This window comes from Chlorocebus sabaeus, chromosome 14 (genome assembly GCF_047675955.1).
Source record: "Chlorocebus sabaeus isolate Y175 chromosome 14, mChlSab1.0.hap1, whole genome shotgun sequence".
In the NCBI taxonomy this organism is placed as follows: domain Eukaryota; kingdom Metazoa; phylum Chordata; class Mammalia; order Primates; family Cercopithecidae; genus Chlorocebus; species Chlorocebus sabaeus.
The window spans coordinates 25,091,083-25,115,914 of NC_132917.1; the positions used below are offsets into that span (position 1 = coordinate 25,091,083).

At 41.4% G+C, this 24,832-nt stretch overlaps 1 protein-coding gene across 21 annotated transcripts in view; it reads right to left on the minus strand.

Annotated features, from left to right (window-relative positions):
- DTNB (dystrobrevin beta) overlaps positions 1-24,832 on the minus strand; it is a 300,375-nt gene that overhangs the window by 41,165 nt on the left and 234,378 nt on the right. For all 21 annotated transcript variants that reach the window (XM_073022855.1, XM_073022853.1, XM_073022854.1 and 18 more), the window contains 3 exons: positions 13,191-13,276; positions 12,187-12,300; positions 6,813-6,909 (listed from right to left, as the gene is read on the minus strand). In XM_073022855.1, coding sequence (XP_072878956.1) covers positions 6,813-6,909; positions 12,187-12,300; positions 13,191-13,276 — 297 coding nt within the window. The remainder of the gene's footprint in view (positions 1-6,812; positions 6,910-12,186; positions 12,301-13,190; positions 13,277-24,832) is intronic.

Genomic DNA, 24,832 nt, shown 5'->3' on the forward strand with positions numbered 1-24,832 from the left:
AGCCAGTCTTTACTGAACATGTATGTGCCTAGGAAGTCTTAGGAATGGGTAAGCGCTTCTGCTCCCACACAGTCTACAGACCTGGGTGCAATGGTGAGAAAGACCTCAGTAAAGCAGAGGAATTACAAAAGGGAGAGGGTGAGTGAACACTTGGAGAACATAATTTTTATTACTGCAAAGGAGAGACAGGGACTAGAAATAAATGGGCACTGAGAAATCTCTTAAGGAGACTCCCAACTCAGCACAGGAAGGTGCTCTTCACAATCAAAGCCAGATGCTGGATGCCTGACCAAAGCCAAACTCACAGGTGCCCAGGCTCAGAGTGCTGAGCACCAGCTCTGGCAGTGTGAAGGAGGTAGAGCGCTTCTGTTTTTGCACCTGCCTCGCAGTTAGGAAGCAAGCTCTCTTCCTTGCCAGACTTCCCTTTCGGGCAGGACACTTTTCTTATATTCATGAGGCAAGGCAAACAGTCATAGGACAGTTATTAAACAATTATAAAATGTGTTTTCATTGCTGGCACTGTGTTGAAGTGGAAACTGTGACGGTTGGGGAAGGGTGGGGCAATCCTAACAGGCTGAAATTGTATCCGAGGTCAGAAGACTAGTATGTAATTTCTTAGAACTGTTTCTAAGACATCTCTCTACTTTCACAGTTTTCTCCAGGTTTGGTATTAAAGAGAACACTGCAGTGGCTAAACAGAATAGGGAAATTTCAGAAAGCAATGTTTCATACTTGGACATCTGGTGATTGCAATTTAAGTTTGTCAGAAGAGAAATCATAATTTGCAGTAGACATATATCAGGTTAGGCTGGGGACAGTGGGCAGGGCAGTGCTTCCAGGACTTATAGGCCTTCCATGTGGCCTGGTATTGGGGAGAGAGTGGACTTTGGCAAAGTGTTATTTAGGATAGTGTTGTATAATTTAAACTCACAACATTTATTCAGATAAAGCCTTTAAGGCTCTGTCAACACAGTAAGCAGGTCAGATCCCAGGTCTGAGAACCTGTGTGTTATCAACTAGTCAGCTGGGATCACTAAATATTGACTGATGACAAGGGATAGAGCCAACGTTGATTTAAAAGGGGGTAATAATACCTTAATTATAAAGTGTAAACTTAGAACTGCTTATGTCACCTAATAACACATGAGTCTCTTCCACATGAACGAGGTCTGGCAAGGTGGCCAAAGCAATGGCATAGCCACTCTAGTCATTTAGATAAAAACTTACACTCGGCCGGGCGCGGTGTCTCACACCTGTAATCCCAGCACTGTGGGAGGCTGAGGTGGGCGGATCATGAGGTCAGGAGATCGAGACCACCCTGGCTAACACGGTGAAACTCCATCTCTACTAAAAATACAAAAAAAATTAGCCGGGCATGGTGGCGGGTGCCTGTGGTACCAGCTACTCGGGAGGCCGAGGCAGGAGAATGGCGTGAACCCAGGAGGCGGAGCTTGTAGTGAGCCGAGATCATGCCACTGCACTCCAGCCTGGGTGACAGAGCGAGACTCTATCTCAAAAAAAAAAAAATAATTTACACTCAAACTAGATAAACATTTGCAAATGAGGTTGAAATTCAAAACTGCAGAATTCATCTGGTAAATGAGTTTCTTTTTTCTTCTTTTTTTTTTTTTTGAGATGGAGTCTCACTGTGTCACCCAGGTTGGAGTACAATGGTGTTATCTTGGCTCACCGTGACCTCCGCCTCCTGGGTTCAAGTGATTCCCCTGCCTCAGCCTCCCGAGTACCTGGGATTATAGGCGTGCACCACCACATCTGGCTAATTTTTGTATTTTTAGTAGAGGTGGGGTTTCATCATGTTGGCCAGGCTGGTCTTGACCTCAGGTGATCCACCTGCCTCGGCCTCCCAAAGTGTTGGGATTACAGGCATGAGCCACTGCACCTGGCCTGGTAAATGAGTTTCAAAAGCAGTATTAGACAAATGGAAAATGAAGTAGAACATGGATTAGAAACACCAACATATAAACACTTCTAGATTAAACAGGAAGTTTTTTTTTTGAGGCAAGTAATTAATTAATTAATACTCATTAATCAGGTAAAAAGGTATAAAGGAAAGATATGTAGAGAAATATGAATGCCTAAGTGTCAGTCTACATCACGTCATTAAAAAGAATAAAGGGTGGCTCGTGCCTGTAATCCCAGCACTTTGGGAGGCCAAGCCTGTCTACTAAAAATGCAAAAATTAGCCAGTTGTGGTGGTGGGTGCCTGCAATCCCAACTACTCAGGAAGCTGAAGCAGGAGGCAGGAGACTCACTTGAGTCTGGGAGGCGGAGGTTGCTGTGAGCAAAGATTGTGCCACTGCACCCCAGCCTGGGCAACACAGTGAGACTCCATCTCAGACAAAAACCAAAAAACAAAGAAGGAGGGACCTTGGTACTCCTTGGTGACAGGGATTGGGTCTAGTCACCACGATATGCCAAATACCTAATATGACACTTAGGAACTCAACAGATTTTTATTAAATAAACAAAAAAATTAATTTTAACCCTGCCTTATTCCAAAAAAGTATTAATATTTTTGTTGAATGAATTAACAATGATGTCACTTCTTATGTATGCTTCTTTAAATTATCATTTCAGACAGAAGATAAAGTACCTAATAGTTTCCTGAAGCAGCAGAATGAAAGAACTCACTGTGGCATGAAAATTTATTGTGTGATGTATTTTAATTTGTGAGTATCCCAGACCATGTGGCTTGATTATCCATTTGACTAACTGCTTACAGCTATTTTATGAGAGAATTAAATGCTAGCATACTGAACATCAATAAAAGCAGGCAACCCTTTTAAATTAAAATCAGGATTTTCTCTCTCTCTCTCTCTCTCTCTCCCCTTTTTTTTTTTTTTTTTTTTTTGAGACAGGGTCTTGCTTTGTCGCCCAGGCTGGGGTGCAGTGGTGCGATCTCGACTCGCTGCAGCCTCTACCTCCTGTGTCCCTCACATCCCACAGGTGTACTAACTCCATGGCTGCCAGGCTTTTAAAGTCCCATGAGGCTGCAGATGTCACACAGGCCATGTATGTTTAAGTACATCCCTGCTGTTTAGAGTGAGGGGCTAGGTTGCTTAGCTGGATATCTGACAACGATTATAGGGATTTGGGTCAAATTTTTACATAAGATTTTTTTTAAACAAAACCCATTTAGACACAAAGTATTTCTGAGGATAAATCCTGCTGGGATTATAGGCGCATGCCACCATGCTCGGGTAATTTTTGTATTTTTGGTAGAGATGGGGTTTCACCATGTTGGCCAGGCTGGTCTCAAACTCCTGACCTCAAGTGATCCACCCACCTCAGCCTTCCAAAGTGCTGGGATTGCAGGTGTGAGCCACTGCACCTGGCCTAAAATTAGGATTCTAAAGGGTACTTTTATGGGTTGATGAATATATATTTTTAATAGTAGGAGAACACTGAAATTTTAACAGAAGTCAGTAATTCCTGTGTATGAACTTTTAGGTATGCATATAATACAAAAATTAAGATTATGTGGTAATTCTTTTAGGAAGCTAGACACTAAAGGCATGAGATTTTCGACTGTGAATTCTAGCCAATGGATAGAAAGACAACATTACCAGATTTGTGTTTGCAAATTCTTCCTCCCAGTCTGAATAGTCTTAGCCTGTCAGATGGGTAAGAACCTGGCAGGGGATCCTACAGGGGCAGCAGTGTCCTGCTTATTTTACTGATTACAGCTGCAAATATAAAGAAACTCAAGGTTTGGGAGTAGAGTTGCGGGCATTAGCTCATTCTGCTTCCCTTGAATACAAGCATCAGTGGTACACTAGAAGGCCACAGTGGCATGCATGGGGCTTGGAGTCAGTAGTTCTGGGGATCGCTAAGACAATCCAACTGAAAGGCGATGGTACAAGGTTACTTAGGGGAGATGCACTCTGGTTTCCCTTCAGTTTACATACGCCTTTTGCCTTTTACAAAAACCATATTGGGGCACTGGGACTTTCCCATCTATGCTTGGGTAATATTTGAGAACATCTTTCTGAAAAGGGAGATGTGACACATGGAAGAGGTGAGTGGATCCCTCATTCTTTTTTTCTTTTTTGAGACTGAGTCTCACTCTGTGACCCAGGCTTGAGTACAGTGGTGCAATCTCCGCTCACTGCAGCCTCCGCCTTCTGGGTTCAAGCGATTCTCCTGCCTCAGCCTCCTGAGTAGCTGGGATTACAGGCACGTGCCACCACGCCGGGTTAATTTTTGTATTTTTAGTAGAGACGGGGTTTTGCCATGTCAGCCAGGCTGAACTCCTGGCCTCAAGTGATCCATCCGCCTTGGCCTCCCAAAGTGCTGGTATTACAGGCGTTAGCCACTGTACCCGACTGGATACCGACTGGATATCTCCCATCCCACAGGTGTACTAACTCCATGGCAGCTGGGCTTTTAAAGTCCCATGAGGCTTCAGATGTTACACAAGCCATGTATGTTTAAGTACATCCCTGCTGTTTAGAGTGAGGGGCTAGGTTGCTTAGCTGGATATCTGACAACTATTATAGGGATTTGGGCCAAATTTTTACATAAGTTTTTTTTAAACAAGACCCATTTAGACACAAAATATTTCTGAGGAAAAATCCTGCTAACAGGGTTAATGTAGAAACATATCTATGCAAAACCACCCAAATACGGCCAAAGCTAGGAGGAAAACAACAACAACCACAACCACCACCACCACCACCACCACCACCAACTCAACTCATGACAAAACAGTAACTGTCTTGAGCAAGTCAAAATTCAGTTTAAAACGCAAATTCTACATTTATCCAAGTTGCTAATGCCCACTAGCTTCATTACTAAGAGACTGACTGAGGATGCACAAGTTGGAGAAAAGTCTCTAAACTGATATTCTCCTGGGCTACCACTCCTGGGGTTAAGATCCTTGTCACTTTGGGCCTGGAGGATGAACTAAGTCTCCTATTATCCTTTAGTTTCTCCCTGTTCTAACTTGTCCTGCGTATTTTCCTAAACTGTTATTTTTAAAACCTCCAATGACTCCCCTTTACCACAAGATTAAATTCACTCCTGTCATCTGGCTTTGGGGGCACTCCACACTTTGTGATTTTCTCTGGCTGTTAACTCGGTATCATACTACTAAATGCAGCAGGTTCTCAGCATCGCTGGGCAGCACCTGAGAAAGTAACAGCAGGAGGAAGTATCCTGGTATTGCTGCTAAGTAACCAGGTAGATATTTCTGTTCAATTCCAATAAAATTGTCCAGGGTAGGGCATTCAAATGCCAAGCATGCCTTTCTTTGCTCAGGGGTAAAGGGGCTGTAATATAGCTTTCAACAAGAATAGACAGACCTCGTGTGCCTGTAGTCTTAGCCACTCAGGAGGCTGAGGCAGGCAGATCCGTTGAACCCAGCTCAAGCAAGGTTACAGTGAGCTATGATCACACCACAAGATAGACCTGACTTATTACGCATGTATTCAGTTCCCCAGTATCCCAAACCTAGAGCTAATATGCTATCTTACTCCTAATATAGTAAAGTTACTGACTAGAATGGTTTAATTAGGTTGGTTTTTGTGGTGGTTATTTTTATGTATCAACTTTACCAGATTAAAGGATAGTCAGCTGGTAAAACATAATTTCTAGGTGTGTCTGTGAGGGTGTTTCCAAAAGAGATTGGCATTTGAATCATTAGACTGAATAAAGATCTGCCTTCACCAACATGGGCAGCATCATCCAATCCACTGAGGACTCGGATAGAAGAAAAAGGCAGAGGAAGGGCTATTGTGCCAGAACATCATCTTCTATGCCCTCAGACATGTGAGCTCCCCAAGTTCTTGGGCTTTTGGACTCTGGGACTTAAACCAGTAACACAACACTGCCCATCTCCCAAGCCACCTCCCAGATTGGGAGTCACACCCTCAGTTCCCCTGGTTCTCAGCCCTTCAGAGACGGACTGAATTACACCACCAGTTTTCTCAGTCTCCAGGATGCAGATGGCATTAACATGAGACTTCTTTAACTCCATGACTGTAAGCCAATTCCCGTAATAAATCCCCTCTTAGATATCTTTATATATATTCTACTGGTCCAATTTTTCTGCAGAACCCTAATACAGGTTGTCTCTGTACTACTTATTGAAATAGGACACTTAATATTTGTTAAGTATTTAAGTGGAATATTTGAAAACTTGTCTTAACAGAAACTTTAAGGCCAGGAGCAATGGCTCACGCCTGTAATTCCAACACTTTGGGAGGCTGAAGTGGGTGGATCACCTGAGGTCAGGAGTTTGAGACCAGCCTGGCCAACATGGCAAAACTCCATCTCTACCAAAAATACAAAAAAAATTAGCCAGGCGTGGTGGTGGGCATCTGTAATCCCAGCTACTCGGGAGGCTGAGGCAGGAGAATCACTTGAACCTGGGAGGCAGAGGTTCCAGTGAGCCAAGATGGCACCACTGAACTCTAACCTGGGCGACAGAGTGAGACTCCATCTCAAAACAAACAAACAAACAAACAAACACCACTTTAAGTAGTTGAGAAACATTATTCATTTGTACATAGCTAATATCCTATTTATAAACATTCTTATGTATTCATAAAAGCAACTGCTCAACACGTTATCCTACTTCCAGTTACAAGTTTTTTAATAATCTGGCTTTGCACTAGTTTACATGACTTTTATACCCAATTAGGCTAAATTTATGAAATTTATCTGAAAACTGATTCTAGGCTAAAGTCAAGCCTTTAGCCTCATCCTATTCTGACATCACAGGGAGGCAGCTGCTGAGGCTGTGGTGGGAGAAGAATGACAAGAACTGAGCGTGGGCTGCGGGCTCTTACCTTCAGCAACTTCATCAACTCTTCTAGCTGGACCATCAGTTCCCGCCTGCTCTCCTGCAGGGCCGACATCCTCTGCTCCAGTTCATCCTTCCTTTGCCTGTCCAAGAGGAGAAGCCCATCAGATAAAGGGACCCTCAAAGATGGATCTAAGGCCAGGTGAAATGGATTTCAGACCTGATCCTGCTACTTACCAGTTATGAGATGCTGAGCAAGTCATTTAGCTTCCAATACCTCAAAAAATGGTGATAACGTCTGTTTTGCCTACTTTCCTGGACTGTTTTGAGAATCATAGGTAAAACTGCTTTGGAAAGTTTACATGACCATATAAAGATATTATTCATATTACCAGAGTGAATTAATGATCAAAAAACTCTTTAGAAAGTCAATGCTTTTCGAAAAATATATAAAATCAGCCCAAATTTAGATTAATAGTAGAGAAACCATATGAAACTGCTCAGAGAAAACAGGGTTCAGTAGCAAGTACTTCTGACACTAGACAGATTCAAGAAGGGCGACAGATCAAGATGGCTCCCTGTGTCCAAGAACAGTCACTTTTCCTTGAGGATACATTTTACACCATCTACTCTAGCTCAGTATGTCCAAAACCAGACTTAAGATTTTTCTCCCTAAATGGTTTTCTTGTCTCTGTCTCTTTTTTTTCTTGTCTCTGTCTCTTTTCTCTGTCTCTGCTATTTTTCCTTCCAGGTGTCATGGCTGAAAAATTCAGTCCTCTTTGTTACTTTCTTCTTTATATTCCATATTCAATCAATAACTCAATTCAGATCATTCTTTCTTGGAAAATTTATGTGCCTATCTTTCTATTCCCATTTCGCTCGCTTTATCTAAGCACTCCTTACCTCAAACATCAAACAGTCTCCTTGTGTGATTAATCTTGCTTTTTTTTTTTTTTTTTTGTGATGGAGTCTCACTCTGTCGCCCAGGCTGGAGTGCAATGGTGCGATCTTGGCTCACTGTAACCTTCACCTCCCCAGTTCAAACGATTCTCCTGCCTCAGGCCTCCTAAATAGCTGGGATTACAGGCATCACCACCATATCCAGCTAATTTTGTATTTTTAGTAGAGATGGAGTTTCACCATGTTGGCCAGGCTGGTCTCGAATTCCTGACCTCAAGTGATTCACCCGCCTCAGCCTCCCAAAGTGCTGGGATTACAGGTGTGAGCCACCGCGCCTGGCTCTTTCATCTTTTATGGTGAGGAAAAAGCAGTGGAATAGAAGGCAACAGCCTCAAAGTTGAGTATCAGCCCCACTATTTACCAAATATGCAACCTTAGACAAGTCACTTAGCCTCAGTTTTCTCTCCTCTAAAAGGGGACTAGTAACAGCAACAATATTCTGAGGATCATATAAGGTAATAAACATGAGGGTATTCTATGAACTTTAAACTGCTGCTCAAAGCAAAGCTATGTTCATTTCATCGTCCCATAATGATCGCAACAGAATTTCTAGCATCACTGACCCTTGCCTGCACAATCTAGACCTATGCTGTCTATCACAGTAGCCACTAGCCATGCCTGACTACTGAGCCCCTGAAACATGGCTAGTCTGAATTGAGATGCTCAGCAATTGTAACATACACACTGGAATTCAAAGACAGCGCAGAAAAAAGCAAACTATCTTGATCATGTTTTAATACTGATTACACGTTGAAAGGATAATATTTTGAAAATATCAGGTTAAGTAAAATATAGTATTAAAATTAATGCCACCTATTACTTTTTGGTTTTTCAATGAGGCTGTTAGAAAATTTTTAATTACATATGTGGCCTGCATTTCTATCAGAGAGTGCGGCTCTAGATCCCATCTACATTCCTATCCTTAGCACCTCACCTCCTATTTTATGCCCTTTGTGTCTGGACCTCCAGCTTATGGTTCACGTTTCCTAAGTGGGCTCCATAATTATATAACTCACCTTCCAAATCTTATTCATTCCTTAATGTCTGACCCAACATCACTGTCAGGAAGCTGCTCCTGATCACTGCAGCAGGGACTGCTTGATTAAGCACTACAGTAATTAGTGCTCCTCAGTGGTACTTAATTTACTTTACTCACTGCCATTCCTACCATGATGCAAAATCCTTGAGGTCAGGGATGGGCCTTACTCATCTCTGCATGTATTGAAGGATGAAGAAAATATCAGGCATCCAGTATCGCCTAATTAACATCTGCCGAACTTACCGAAATCATGATTTGAAACTCTCCAAGGGTTTCCAATGACCTAACAATTAAGACTTTCTAGAATCTGATCTCAATTGCCTGGCAAATTGTATCTCCTATCACTGGCACTCTAAAGATTGATGTAATACATTATTGAAAAGAAATTTTTAGTTCCAAGACTCTTTCCCTTTTCTGAAATGTGCCGTAATTATTTGGGGGAATCATGCTGAACCCCAAGCACACTTCCAATCTGAAATGTTTTGTTCTGCACTCCATCCAAATCATTATCTACTTTTCATGGTCTAGCTCAACTTCTACCACCTCCATGGGTCCGAATGCTTCCAGAGGAAAATTAGACACACAAAGGTGGTAGAGAATGAATATAGATATAATACCTATATTATATAGGTATTATATATGTAAAATATCTCGTGTATATATACATTATATTATATATATATTTCTCTGCACAGATTTCTTACCCATACTGTTTATTGACATTGCACAATATTATTTAACTGACTACCAAATTATTTTATGTTTTGTTCCAAAACCAGATTATAAGTTTTTAGGAAAGACTCATTGTCTTCTAGTCTTCATACTCCCTAAACTTCCAGCGCAGTAGACTCTCGAGAAGAAGGATCTACTCATTCAATGTTCTAGGAAGACTTCCTTCCCTGAACTCCTGAGCCTGGATGTTATATTCTTTATCTGTACGGTGTGTGAACAAACAATTATGGTATAAGGTGAAAATGAATGAGCTACAGCTACATCCAACCACATGGAATGATCCTAAAGGCTAATATGGTAGGGGTAGGGGGTAGACAGGGAAGTCCTCTGGGACTATCCCCACCATATTAGTACAATATTTCTATTAAGCTCAGAAAACAAAAGGCAAAACTAAACAGTTTATTACATAGGATAGTGATAATGCGATAATACTGTTTTAAACACAAGGTAATGATAAACCAAATTCTGGATAGGGGTTCACCCAGTGGGGAAGGTGGAGGCAAGGAAATGGGGTAAGGGAGAGGTACTTCTATGGATGACATTGTTTTAGTCATATATGAATTCTCAAATAGGATGTGGGTTCATAAGTATTCATTTGACTATTATGCTTCATATACGTTTGTCACACGCACATTTGTCATACATTTTATTGTACGCAACATACCATTAAAAATAATAATAAAGGAAGAAAAGGCAACCCTGGTGGTCAAGGCTCATAGCCACTCACCCTATGGGTGAAGTTGTCCACCTTGTTTTATTATACTAGCTGGGTACTGGCAGTCCCAGGCCTCATACATACTGATCAAAAGCAGATGGATGTCAGATACCTACAAGCGAATCCAGCCCTTTATGTGTCTTTTGATAAGCAAAAGTTCTTAATATTAATATAAGTGGATTTACCAACTTCTTCTTTTATGGTAATTCTAAGATATTACTTTCTATTCCAAAATCCTGAAGACATTCTCCTACTTTTCTTCTAGAATTTTTTTTTTTTTTTGAGACAGAGTTTCGCTCTTGTTGCCCAGGCTGGAGTGCAATGGCGCAATCTCAGCTCACTGCAACCTCCGCCTCCCAGGTTCAAGCAATTCTCCTGCCTCAGCCTCCAGAGTCTTCTAGAAGTTTTAAAGTTCTGTATTCACGTCGAATCCATCTGGTGTCGGTTTTTGTAATTAGTGTGGGGTAGAAGACCAACATGTTTTGTACATAGGCATAAACGACTGTCCCAGCACACTTTAAAATAGTCCCTCCTTTCTTCAGTGATATAGGAACTGCTTTTGAGGTTAAAAACTTTCTGATTTCTCCACCTTCAGAGGCTCGTTGGTCTCAGATTACATTCCTGCTTCTTGCTCTCCTATGTGACATTCCTGGACTTAGCCCTGCTACGACATCTAAGATATTTTTCAGAACCTTCCAGCTTAACTGAGCATTTTCAGCAATCCCAGTTTCAGCAACAGTTAGACTCAGGATGACAGGTCTTTTTGCTTTTCTAGATATAAAATCAAGCACTAGACAACAGGTGTATCTTATGCCAACAGCCTAGACTTACAGTCTGCCCAAGTCAGCAGCATTTGTGCTCCCATCCTCCCCAGTACGACACCAGCTGTACTAACACCCCAGACGTGCAGCAGTGAACCACAGAGCCACCCAAATCTCAGCCTAACTACATGAAGAAACTAAAATAAATTTTTAGGAGAATGAAAATCTCTATACATCTAATGATTTTTTTCACCTGCACCAGTTTAAATTCTTTATGACCCTACTATGACAACTTTTATTGATGATCTAAATCTAAACAGTAGACTATCTACAGAAAACAATAATCTCCATTCTCTGGGAAAAGAAACAAGAGGCTACACAGAATCCCAGATAATAGCAAATTAAAAATCAACCTAAACAGAAAGAACCCACTATTTGAAAATCTAGAGATCTGGTGAGAATCAAGTCACTAAATGTAGTTTCCATAATGTCTTAACTTACAGAAGAGTGTGTACACATGTGCGTGCACACGCACACATGCGTGAGCACGCGCACGTGCACACACACACACACACCCCTTCCTAAGGCTCATAGGCAATAAGACCCTAATAATCAGATCATTTCTGTGAAGACTTCCCCATTCCCTCCAAAACAGCATCACACATGGTGGTAACACTGCTCTCTAATCCCATTCTCATTCTATGTCCTTAGTTTCCTGATTCTTGAGACACTTCGTTTAGAAGCCATGGTGCAAGGGTTTCATGTCTCAGAGACGTGCACAGGAAGCATCCTTCTCCTTTGGCAGAGCCCTGCACTGACTGTAAAGAGCCAGGAAAATATACTCACAGGAAAGGCAAAGCATTCTTCCCGCCAACTGTCTCTAAAGTCAGACAAATTAGCAAGATAAGAAGAGGGACTGCAGCACAGTGGTCTTCTTAAAGCAATCACAGAAGTATAAACAGTGCCCCGCTGGTCCCGGAGCTGGGAGACTGGTATTTACTAAGTTCTGTGATAATGGCTGACATTCGTAGAGTGATTTCTAATGGAACCCAGACATCTGAAGCAGTAACAGAATGGGTGAACTCTGCAGTGGTTTGCTCTCACAGGATTGTTTATACTGAACAACAGATTCTTTCCCACTCCTTTGGTTTCCTCAGATAAGTTCCATCCATAGTAGATTACATGTGGGAAGTGGTAGAGTGCCCCTACTCACCTCAGCAGCCGCAGCTCTGCCAGCAGCGTGGGGTTCTGCTGTGCCTTCTCAGGGGTGGGCTGGGAGGCCTGCTCGTGTTCTAGGCGGAGACGCTGAATCTCCTGCAGGATCTCTCTGGAGAGGACGTGTGAATGGAAAGGGGCTGCACAGTGCTTCTCACTCACGCTCCCTCTTTCCCTATTACAAGTGTTCAACTCTAGCAGCGCCTCCTCTACCAATCTTGTTCTGATTGCTTCCAAATGGCCAAGAGGTGAAATGGACACCTTCTCAATACTGCTTCACCTGACATTTCCTCAACAAAGCAATCCTTTGTGGTGGAAAAAGTCATAAAAATACTCTTCTCAAGGACCTGAAAAATCTCCATGAAAGGAAAATTACAGCCAGAGTACTTTATTTACTCTGTTCCACTCAGGCAGGAGGAAAAGGGAACTCCTTGCAACCTTCTAATGCAGGTCCTGTGCTGACTTCCCTTAATCCTTACCTGCCCCTTCCTTCCCCCAGTCCCCGATGCCCCAGTGGACAGCTGTGTTGCCTCTACCTATGCCTGTTACCTTAGGTCAGGTCTCCTCGACCTGGCTTCTACCTTTCAGTACATAATGGTGTGCTGTCTGCTCTCTGTGCCTTTAAATGGTTTTTCTTTTCTTTTTTTTTTTTAAGGAGAGACCAGACAGTCCTACATAGCATAATGGGTCAGGAAAAGCTGACTAGATACAGCAAAATGCTGCTGGGAAGCAGAGTGAAAAATGCAATTGTGAGAGGGGGTCACACGGATGGGTGTGAGAAGGCCGTGCTAAAAGGAATCCCCCAAGGGCAGGTGAGCAGAGCTGTGGACTACCAGAGCAGACAGACACAAATCAGTGTCCAGGGCATTCCCTGGACTTGGGCTAGCCTAGGTTCACCACGGCAAGGTCTTCCTTGGCGGTCAAAAGCCACCTAGTATCCAAGGAAAATGATAATCAGATAATCCTGGACTTTGGAAGTGGGCTCAGCCTCCGCGTTCTTACCTGTTTTTGTTTTCCAGTTCTGCAATAAGCTGTCTTTGTTGTTTGTTGGCATCAAAGTTAAAGCTCAAGTCAGTGGGAGGACGAGTCTAAAGTGGGGAAGTGGGGAGAAAGTTTTTTTTTCTGATCCAAATATACCCAGAGTTCCAGACTGACTGATTTTTAAAAAACAGATTTTTGACATATAATTTACATATCATAAATCCACCCGTTTTAAGTGCACAATTCAATGAGTCTTAGTAAATGTAAACAGTTGTGCAACCAATCATCACAGTCCAGTTTTAGAATATTTTCCATCACCGCAAAAAATTCCCTCATGCAAGTTTGTCACCAGTTGCCACTCCCACCCCCAACCTCAGGCAGCCATGCATCTGCTTTCTGTCTATAGTTCTGCCTTTTCTAGAAACTTCATATAAACACAAAGTCTTTGGTTTCTGGCTTCCACTTAGCATAATGTTTTTGGGGTTAATTCATGTTTTTCCATGAACTAGTAGTTCCTTTTTTTTTTTTTTTTTTTTTTTTTGAGATAAGATCTTGCTCCGTCACCCAGGCTGGTATGCAGGATGCAGTGGCATGATCACAGCTCACTGCAGTCAAGAACTCCTGGGCTCTCACCTTGGCCTCTGAGTAGATGGGACTAAAGGCACATGCCACCGTGCCTGGCCTAGCAGTTCCTTCTTTTTTATTGCTGTGTAGTATTCTATTGTTTCCAGCTTTTGGTTATTACAAATGAAGCTGCTATGAACTTTCATTCACAAGTATTTGTCTATTTTCATTTCTCTTGGGTAAACATCTAGGAGTAAAATTGCTGAATTATATGATAATCGTAATTAACATCTGAGGAACTCCCAAACTGCTTTCCAAAGTGGCTGTACCATTTTACAATTGCATTAATAATAAATGAGATTTCCAATTTCTCTACATCCTCACCAACACCTGTTGTTTTATTTACTTATTTTTATTTTATTTTTCTTATTACTTTTTTCTTTTAACCATCCTAGTGGGTTTCAAGTTCCAAATAGTGAGTTTTAAAAAAATTAATATATAATTTTCCTACCATAAAATCCACTTTTTAAAAGCATATAATTCAGTAACTTTTTTCTTTGAGACAGAGTTTCACTCTGTCACTAGGCTGGAGTGAAATGGTGTGATCTTAGTTCACTGCAACCTCTGCCTCCCGAGTTCAAGCAATTCTCCTGCCTCAGCCTCCTGAGTAGCTGGGACTACACGTGTGCACCACCATGCTCAGCTGATTTTTTTGGATTTTTAGTAGAGACAGCGTTTCACCACATTGGCCAGGGTGGTCTCAAACTCCTGACCTCAAATAATCCACCCAGTTCGGCCTCCCAAAGTCCTGGGATTACAGGTGTGAGCCACCACGCTTGGCCCAATTCGGTAGTTTTTAATGCATTTATGAGGTTGTGAAGCCATCACCACTATCTAATTCCAGAATATTTTCACCACCCCAAAAAGAAACAGCATACCCATAAGCAGTCACTCCCCATCCCTCTTCCCTCGCCCCGACCTCCATTATCCGTCTCTATGGATTTGCCTATCCTGGATATTTCATATAAATGGAGTCATACAATATTGACCTTTTACGTCTATCTTCCTTCACTTAGCAAAATGTTTTTAAGGTTCACCCATGTTGTAGCACATTATCAGTACTTCATTCCCTTTTATAGCTGAATAATATTCCATTATATGGATATACCACATTTTGTTTACCCATCCATCAGCTGATGAACGTTTGGGTTGTTAGCACCTTTCAGCTGTTTTGAATAGTGCTGCTTTGAGCATGTATGTTGAGATATGTTATTATTTCTCTTGGGTATGTACCTAGGAATGGAATTACTGGGTCATATGGTAACTGCCTTTTGAGAAACTGCCCAACTGTTTTCCAAAGTGGCTGCATTATTTTACATTCCTGCCAGCAACGTATCAAGGTTCTATTTTTTCCACAGCATCCTAATGGGTGTGAAGTGGTATCTCATTGTAAGGCAATTTGTATTTCCCCAATGACTAGTATGTTGAGCGTACTTTCATGTGCTTACTGGCCATCTGTATATCTTTTGTGGAGAAATTATGTGGTTGTGATGTGCATATCCATTGATATTTCGGACCCTCGTTAATTCCTTTAATAATATGGTAGCCAGGCTGGGCGTGGTGGCTCATGCTTGTAATCCAGCACTTTGGGAAGCTGAGGCAGGAGGATCACGAGGTCAGGAGTTCAAGATCGGCCTGGCCAACATGGTGAAACCTCATCTCTACTAAAAATACAAAAATTAGCCGGGTGTGGTGGCGGGCACCTGTAATCTCAGCTACTTGGGAGGCTAAGGCAGGAGAATTACCTGAACCCGGGAGGTGGTGGTTGCAGTGAGCTGAGATTGTGCCACTGCACTCCAGCCTGGGTGACAGAGCAAGACTCCATCTGGGGGAGCGGGGGAAATAATATGGCAGCCAATGAACATGAACAGGGAAAAGGGATGACTAGGTGGTGGCTCCCTTTTATCGATTAACCAGAAATGCAGCTCTCACCGAGGGCTCCATGATGACCCTGCTTCACTCTGTATACTCTTGGTTCTGCCTGAAACATGTTCTACCATGAAGACCTTGTCTCCTGTCTAGTGCTTGAAGATTCAGTAAATCTTTCCAAGTGGCATCTTCTAAATAAACAAGGGCAAAACAGCATAGCAAATCTGGGTAGGAGGCTTTTTACCAAATTGCCAAGTATTTTTCTTTTTAAAAGAAAAAAAAACCCAAAAAAAAACCAAGATGAGTTTTCTTCCTCCAGAGAAGCATGGACTGGCAGCCTACTGAGTACATTTTCTATATTGTAGTCAGTCTTGTGAAAGCCTGAGTTGAGTTTCAGAAAAATAGCTTGCTTGAGACTGAGGCTGGCTGTGAAGAACAGGTTTGCAATTCCTGAAAACTGGAGCTAAAAGTAACAGTTGCTTAATAGAGTGAGACTAGGGAAAATGATGGAGGTAAGTTCCGAAAGAAATTTGCTTCATATGACGATGAAAAGAAGCCCTGTGGCATTTCTCTGGAAATATCTAGAGAACCTTTCTGGTTTTGAGTGACTGCAAAGCCAAGGGATCTTCCACAGAGTAGGTTAATACAGGAATCAAGTCATTATCAATGGAGATTCCTAATCAGGTAAGACTGGTTGGCTCCAAGAAGCACTGTAATGCAAATATAAGGAAGTAGGGGTGGAGGAAGGTTCCAATCCTGAGGCAGCAGTTCCCCCAGGGGCAGCTGGTGTCCCGGAATTGTTGTGCACTTCCACCTGCACATAGCAGGTTGGACCCCTCAGTGGTGAGTGTCCAGTGATGGCCTATCTCACTCAATCAAACTTTAAGTACAGTCAAGTATACATCAAACAACAGAAACTTAGAACTTTTATCTATGTACAATTTTTTTTTTTTTTTTTTTTTTTGAGACAGAATCTCACTGTGTCGCCCAAGCTGGAGTGCGGTGGCATGATCTCGGTTCACTGCAGCCTCTGCCTCCTGGGTTCAAGTGACTTTCCCGCCTCAGCTTCCCGAGTAGCTGGGATTACTGGCACGCACCACCATGCCCGGCTAATTTTTGTATTTTAAGTAGGGATAGGGTTTCACCATGTTGGCCAGGTTGGTCTCGAACTTCTGACCTCAAGTGATCTGCTCACCTCAGCCTTCCCGAGTGCTGGGGTTACAGGTGTGAGTTACTGCATTCAGACTTTATTTACAATCTTAAACACCACAGTGCTCATGAAGAAGAAGAAGAAGAAGAAAAAAAAAGCCAAGTCTCTCTTTCTAAAATGCCTTCAGGACACTGAAGGGAAAAAGACGGGAATTATTTCAAAACAACATAGGACACTTTGTTCATCCAGTTCATAAAGACATAGGACACTTTGGCCAGAGGGACATGAAGATGATTTCTTCAAAAAAATAAGTAGTTCACACATTTATTCAACAGATACTTCCTGAGCTCCTACTATGTGCCAGGCACTGCTCTACCAGTTAGGGATGTTCTGGTGAATAGCCCCACCCCCATGGAGCTCGGATTACACTGGCAGAAAAATAAGAAACCCCAAAAATAAATATAGACATCAGTAGGGATAATGCAATAAAGAAATGCAGGGTAAGGAAACAGTGAACCGGGACAGAAAATTCTTTTTAAATGAGGTGGTGATGAAAGGGCTCTCAGAGACTCAATGAAATGAGGAAACCAACCAGGTGAAGGTCTGAAGGAAGGGCCTGCTGGGCAGAAAGAAGGGCAAACACAAGGCCCTGCAGCTGCTCAGGCTTGGGGTGTTCAGGTCAGTGCTGACGGAGTGGGGAAGCTGTGGTGAGAGTAAGGCACTATGAGATGAAGGGTCTAGACCAGGGATATCCCATCTTTTGGCTTCCCTGGGCCACACCGGAAGAAGAACTGTGCCTTGGGTCACACACAAAAAAACTAATGATAGCTGATGAGCTAAAAAAAAAAAAAAAATCACAAAAAAATCCCATAATGTTTTAAGAAAATGTACGGATTTTTGTTGGGTCACATTCAAAGCCATCCTGGGCTGCACGCAGCCCACAGGTCATGGGTTGGACAAGCTTGGTCTAGACCATACAGGGCCTCTAAGCCATGGAGAGGAGTTTCCATTTCATTCTGAATGCGGTGTGAAGCCACTGTAGGATTCTGGGCAGGGGAATATGAAATTTCACTATATGTGTTAAAAACACTGTTCTACATTTATATAAATAAGTGGCTGAGTAATTTAATATATAGGGAAGAACAGACAAATTTCCCATACGGAAGAATTCCAAATAAGGTATGGACATACTCTGCCCTCAAGGAGGTGAAGCCTAACTCCCCATTCCTTAAGTGAAGCCTGTGCATAGTGACCTCCTTCCGAAGAGTCTGTGTGGAAAGGAAAAGGAATAACTTTATGTTGAAGAAACCTGACGAACACTGCCATGGCCAGGGGATCAAGCTCAACACCAACAGTGACAACTCATGTTGATAGCAGGTACCTCTTGATATGCCATGATGAAAATGTCACTTTACCTTTTCCTTCTCCAAACCCATAACCCCAGTTCTAATCAAGAGATAAACATCAGACAAATTACAATTATTAGACAGTCTATATCTGACTAGTCTCCTAAAAATTGTCATCAAAAACAAGGACGTCAGAGAAACCGTCACAGCTAAGAGGAGCCTAAGATGACATGACAACTAAATGTAATGTATCCTGGATGGAACAGAAGGAGGACATTAGGTAAAAACTAAGAAAATACGAATAAAGTATGGACTTTAGTTAATAATAATGTATCAATATTGCTTCATTAATTGCAATGAATGTACTATACTAATTTAAGATGTTAATAATAGGGGAAACTTGGCTGGGTCACTCACTCCTGTAATCCCAGCACTCTGGGAGACAGAGGTGGGAGGTCATTTGAGGCCAGGAGTTCAAGACCAGCCTGGGCAACACGGCAAAACCCCTACTCAACAACAAATACAAAAAAATTAACCAGGCTTGGTAGTGTGTGCCTGTAGTCCCAGCTCCTAGGGGGCTGAGGTGGGAGGATTGCTTAAGTCTGGGAGGTTGAGGCTGCAGTGAGCTGAGACCACACCACTGCACTCCAGCCTGGGTGACAGAGCGAGACCCTGTCTCAGAATAATAATAATATGGGAAACTGGGTACTGATTATAGGGAACTCTCTGTACGATCTTCAAAATTTTTCTGTAAATCTAACACTTTTAAAATAAAGTTTAAAAAATAAACATTGCTTTCTACTTGGTGGAGAATTTAGCGTAGTAGGAGAGGAATGAAAGTAGGGAGATGAATTAGTAATCCTAGTTTTGCCACTTTCTGGCTGTGCAACATTGAGTTATTTTACTATACCTTTATTTTCTTGTCTGTAAAATAGGAATATTTAGTGAAAGTGATGTGGACAGGATTTAATGATATAATGTAGGAGGCAGCACAATGCTCTACAAATGCTGATAATCATAATACAAAATAAAATTGTATCTAATAAACTTACCATACACCTCTTATGTGTAAATCTAGCAAGTAGCAAAGGCAGAACTCTAAGTAACTGAAGATAAACGCTGCAAAGCTTACTCATAAGGAGGACATATGGTTCTGGGGTTTAATAAAATTCTAGAATCTTGGTAGTTAAAGCATTATGTTCACACCACTAAAACTTAAGGAAGTACCCAGTCCAGTGAGCAACTCGGGGGTTGTACTACCTAGAGCAAAAGATGCCCAGAAAAAAAACTAAAGCTGAAGGCCTCTGAACTGATCTCTACTTAGTAAGCATAGCAGGTATACTGGAAGGGTCTCGACTTCCTGTGGAAAACACAGTTTGCATGCTTAACAAAACTCGTCTGTTCCTCACTGGAACAAATGCACTTGCAATTATGTCATCTAATTAAATAACAAATAAACCAATGAGATATGAGGATGAAAAGAGGGTTTCCATTTCTAGGAAAACCAAGTTGAATGAGTTGGAGACTCTATAGAGATAAGCTTCTAGAATAAAATGGCACTGACTTAGCTGAAGGTAAGACAGCTGTAAAGATTTGGAAAAAATATGAAGAGAAATTTCGTACTCTTGCATCATAAGAGTTATTAAGTTCTCATTTCATTGTAAAGGACTGAAAAAGGAAGCTAAACTTGGAACATGTGATAACATTTTATGCAAAGGAGACAACCTGGAGCTTCAGAGGATCTACACTCAATGAATGGGCTTGGTCCTACATCGAAATATACATGAGGACACACAGAGAAATGTTAAAATATATAGTTATCATTTGTATGGTTCCCTATTTTAACTTACGTAAAAATGTAGTAAGAGTATTTTTAACATACGCAAAAGGAGAGAAAATAATGTATTTCCATATACTCAAACTAGGTTAAACAGTTATAAAAATTTTTGACACATTTGCTTTATCTATCCCATATTTTATTTCTCTCTGAAGTATTTTAATGCAAATTCTTGAAAACAATTCACCCCTACAGACATCAGCAGACATCTCCAGAAATATTTTAAGCCAGCTTTTGATTGCTGACCAATCTCTGGTACAGGTAACAGGACTTCTACTGGCCACCAAGTGATTCACCTACAGGCCTACCTTTCCCCTCTCTTTGCTTCAATCCAGAAGACCTCAAGGCAAATAAACTGATTCCTGGATCCTGAAGGGTTCCTGGTTCATGTGGAAGGACATCTCTGAAGCTTCAACTCAGTGATTTACTTCCCCAAACCTATTCCTTTCATCCTTAAAATGAAACCACCTGTGTAACAACCCGATTCTTCGAACGTTTTCTGGGAGTCCAGAGCAAGCCTAAACTTTTAGTGAACATCCTGAGGCAATCTGTATTGAACCAGGTTCACTCCAAAAACCCAGTTGGGGCCATTTCCCAAGAAGCTCAGAACAACCCTAGGAATGGATTCAAGGGCTGTCCTACAATCTGCCAGTGGCAGCTAACATAGCCTTACTCACAGGTATTGGAGATAATCACTTGCTTCTAGGCCCTTGGATTGCTTTCTTTCAATTTTCTTTTGTTCAACAACACACAAAATATATTTTACTCATTGCAATTTTTACATGTCACATTCTGAATATTATCCTGTACCAATGGCTTCATGGTTGTTATATAACTTGTTTGGTAAAGTTATGCTGACAGCTTTAATGAGGCGATGTCATGTGATGCATGCATTTCCTCTGGTGCTGAATGTGGGCATTAGCAACTCAGTATCGCATGTTAGGGCAGTGGAGAATCGGTGTATCTAATAAGTTCCTTCATGGAGGTCTCATGTCATTAAGTAGAATTTGCTCTTTCAAGAAGTTTCTTGATCACCTTTGAAGTAATAAACAAAACACTTAACAGGGTCTTAAAAACTTACAAACTGAAAAGTTCCAAACCTGTATCAAATTCAAAGCCAGGGTTGTTTTCAATCAGGGAAACCTGAATCCTAAGGAAGAACCAGAAATATTTTTTTCAAAGACACTCAGGCATCATAGGCATTCCTAAGTTGTGAAATGAAAATAAGGTTTCCTAGAAAGTTAGGACAGAGATGGTATTTAATCTGCATTCTGGCTAGGAAGATGATGACATGCACCTTTTCAACTTTTCCCTAAACAGATTTTTTTTTCCCTCTTAACTTACTCCAGACCAAACAGGTTTCAAAAATCAAGAAAACTTCAGGGTTCAGATTTTTGAACATTTAATAAGCCCAGAAATTTGGCTTGTATTTGGCAAGCTCACCTAAAGTCTCAACATCTAGTCTTTTCTAGTTCAAGGTGAGCTAATGAGGGCCCTAATAAAGGGCAAAACATAGCCTGAAAGAGTAAAAGTACAGTTCCTTTGCCAAGAGGCAGATTACAGAGAGGAATCTGATAGATCAACAGAGAAACTAAAATTATTGCCTTGTGCCCTCTATCTAAAACTAATGGTTTCAACTAAGGGTCACATCTAACATGCCAGGTAACTCTGGTTTATCCCTAGTCCAGAAACGTTTCTCTTGGTCAGTGGTTATCAAACTTGGCCACACACTCCAATCACCTAGAGGGATTTTAAACCCCCAGTGCTCAGGCTGTCTCATCCAAGACCAATTAAATCGATTTCTGGAAGTGGACTTAGGCAGCAGTAGTTTCAAAAACTTCTCAGGTGATTTCAATGTGCATCCAACGTCAATGCACTGCTCTAAGAATCAGAGTTCTTGTCAAAACAGACAGAACTGGGTCATTGTAGAACATCTCCTGCAGATTTTTGTTGTTTTAAGAAAAAACCAATTTACTTAGCACCAAATACCAAAAACATTGGTTATATGTTAAGTAAAAAACATTGGTAGTGTATATCTGACTGTAAGCATGGAAAGTGATCCCAGAAGGGTATTTAAAGGGTACCACAACTAAAGTCACATAACCTTGTATTTGAATCTCAAGTCTAGCTGAGGAACCTTGAGCAAGGTGATTTAACCTTGCTCTGTCTCGGTTTCCTTTTTTGTTAAATCACATTAGGAATCAACTATCCTTCAGAACTGCTGTTAGAACCAGAGGTAACAGTTCTAAAATATCCAGCACAGGTTATAAATACAGATGGCTCTCAAAATGGTAGCTGTTATTTCTCATTCTGTTATTAGGTCAAAGCAGTCAGGCAGGGTAACATCTGGAGGAAAAAGACTTCTCAAATGCCACAGATGTGTAAGCTCAATGAGTTTAGGAGACAACAGGTGGTGAGAGATCATCTAACAATTAAACAATAATCAAGGACCTAACAATAAATGCAACTGTTAGGTTGAGTGGATGGAGGCGTTAAGGCCAGAGCAATGAAAGGCAAAAAAGTTAGGGATGAGAGGACCATATTATAAAAGTTAAAGCTCTGTATTTGAGAATGAAGGCTCCAGAGTGGGATCCATTTACTATTACATGCGAATAAGATGTTGAGGTCCCTTAAGTCCTGGGAAGGACAAGGTGCCTCTAACTTCCTGTCACAGGAGCATTCTCTCAGGTTCAGGTGGACTCACAGAGCTCCATCATCTTAATGAGATGAGACATATCTGAAAAATACAGGATAATAAATAAGACCGCTTTGAGTCAAACTGGGCAAATGTTAAAAAACCAAGGGACGCCGACACAGTCAGCAAATGGTAATCCAGTAGCATGCATTTCTGGAGCCTCCTAAAGAGACCAGAGACTCCTGTCTGTATGAATGTGGCAGGATGAGTTCCAAAGAGATGTGCCTGGAATCAACTAGGCTTTCTTTATATTCCAGGGGCAGCCTGCCCATCACCCAAGCTGCCCCAGACTACCCAGAGGGCTGTGGGTTGTCACCCTCTCTCTCAAAAATCCAATCTGCTGTTGAAGGCAGTGATTCCCAAGCTCACCGTAAATCACAAGGCTGGGAGTTTTCTTTTTTTCAGTAAAAATTGATGGGTCCTAAATCCAGAGATTCTGATTCAGAAGATCTGAGGCAAAGCCAAGGATCCATATATTTTTAAAATACTTCATACATGATTACAATATGTAGGGAGGTTTGGAGCCATTAAATGTGTGTGAAACATCATAGGAGATTGTCGATCTTTAATTACAATAGGCCGTGAGGATATTTCTGAATGCTGCATGCCTGGAGCAGCTGACAAGGTGATGGGGCTGTGCAGCCTGGGATCTGAAAGAAAGCTGCTCAGAAACGTTTAAGTGTGAGGTAGCATGACAATGGGTGATGGTTTCCCCTTTCTTTCACCTGTCTTCCAAGTTTTCCATAATGAGTTTTAAATTTTTTTATAAAGGAAAAAAAACCCTTAAAGGTAAACAAAACATCTGATTACATCTTGGTGACGTTTGTCATGACACTTTAAGAATCTGCTATTACGACTACAATTTACCACACATTATAGTTTTGTTTTTAAAAAAGGAATTTAGGGCAGGGCGCGGTGGCTCACACCTCTAATCCCAGCACTTTGGAAGGCTGAGGCAGGTGGATCACCTGAGGTCAGGAGTTCAAGACCAGCCTGGCCAACATGGTGAAACCCTTTCTCTATTAAAAAAATACAAAACATTAGCCAGGTGTTGTGGCAGGCACCTGTAATTCCAGCTACTCAGGAGGCTGAAGCAGGAGAAACTCTTGAACCTGGGAGGCAGAGGTTGCAGTGAGCCAAGATCGTGCCACTGCACTCCAGCCTGGGTGACAGAGTAAGACTGCATCTCAAAAAAAAAAAAAAAAAAAAAAAAAAAGAAAAAGAAAAAAAGAAAGAGAAAAAAGAAATGTAGGCACTTCAGGAAAACAAATTCCCTCTCCTGGCTAATATAATCAACGTGAAATGTCTTTCTTTGAAGGCTGGCCTGAAGAGGTTTCTGCAGCCCCATTCCCCATCTAGGGAGAAGTTATGGTACGGATGCTGAAGCACGTTACAGGGTGCACTGCTGGCTGCTCAAATTATTTAACAATGTAGAAGAAGTTCTTTGAAAAAAAATCAATACAAAGCCTATCTAGCAGGTTATAAATAAATTCTTTTGAGCACTACACCCACTTTATGCAAAGCACTTATATCACTGTGAGATTAGAGGATTAGGAGTTTCTGTATAACAGAACTCTAGTCATCCTGAGGCCCAAGAGTTATCAGATAACTACACTCTGCAAAATAAACTGAAGATGAAAGCACCCAACCATATCAGTATTCATTCTAACAATGATCATTTTCAGAAGAATTAAAGAATTGGCATCAGAAACTATCAGGTGTAAAGAGACTTATCTTGTTTGCAGTAAGGGAGTACTGAAATCTTTTCAAGGTCAAATGGCTTTGGAGCTTTTATTTACAACATTTTAAAAGTACTATGTAAACTCAGTAAGACTATATAATGGCATAAAATATACTTAATTTTTAAAATCTAACCACAGCATGGCCCATCTCAACACGTTTATTTATACACTTTAATTTCTAAAATACCCAGAGCAGTTGCGACTGACTGAGGGCATGTCTAAGGTTTAACTAATCAAATAGCACTTTTCTGTTTCTCAGGCTTTTTCTTCTATTCTGTTCCATTTCACTAACTAACCTTTAGAGTTGTAATGTTAGAGTCAAATACATGAGCTGACATTAGATTTTCAAGGAAAGGATTTTGAAATCTAAACAAACCCAAAGGGATAAGTTACTTTTTGG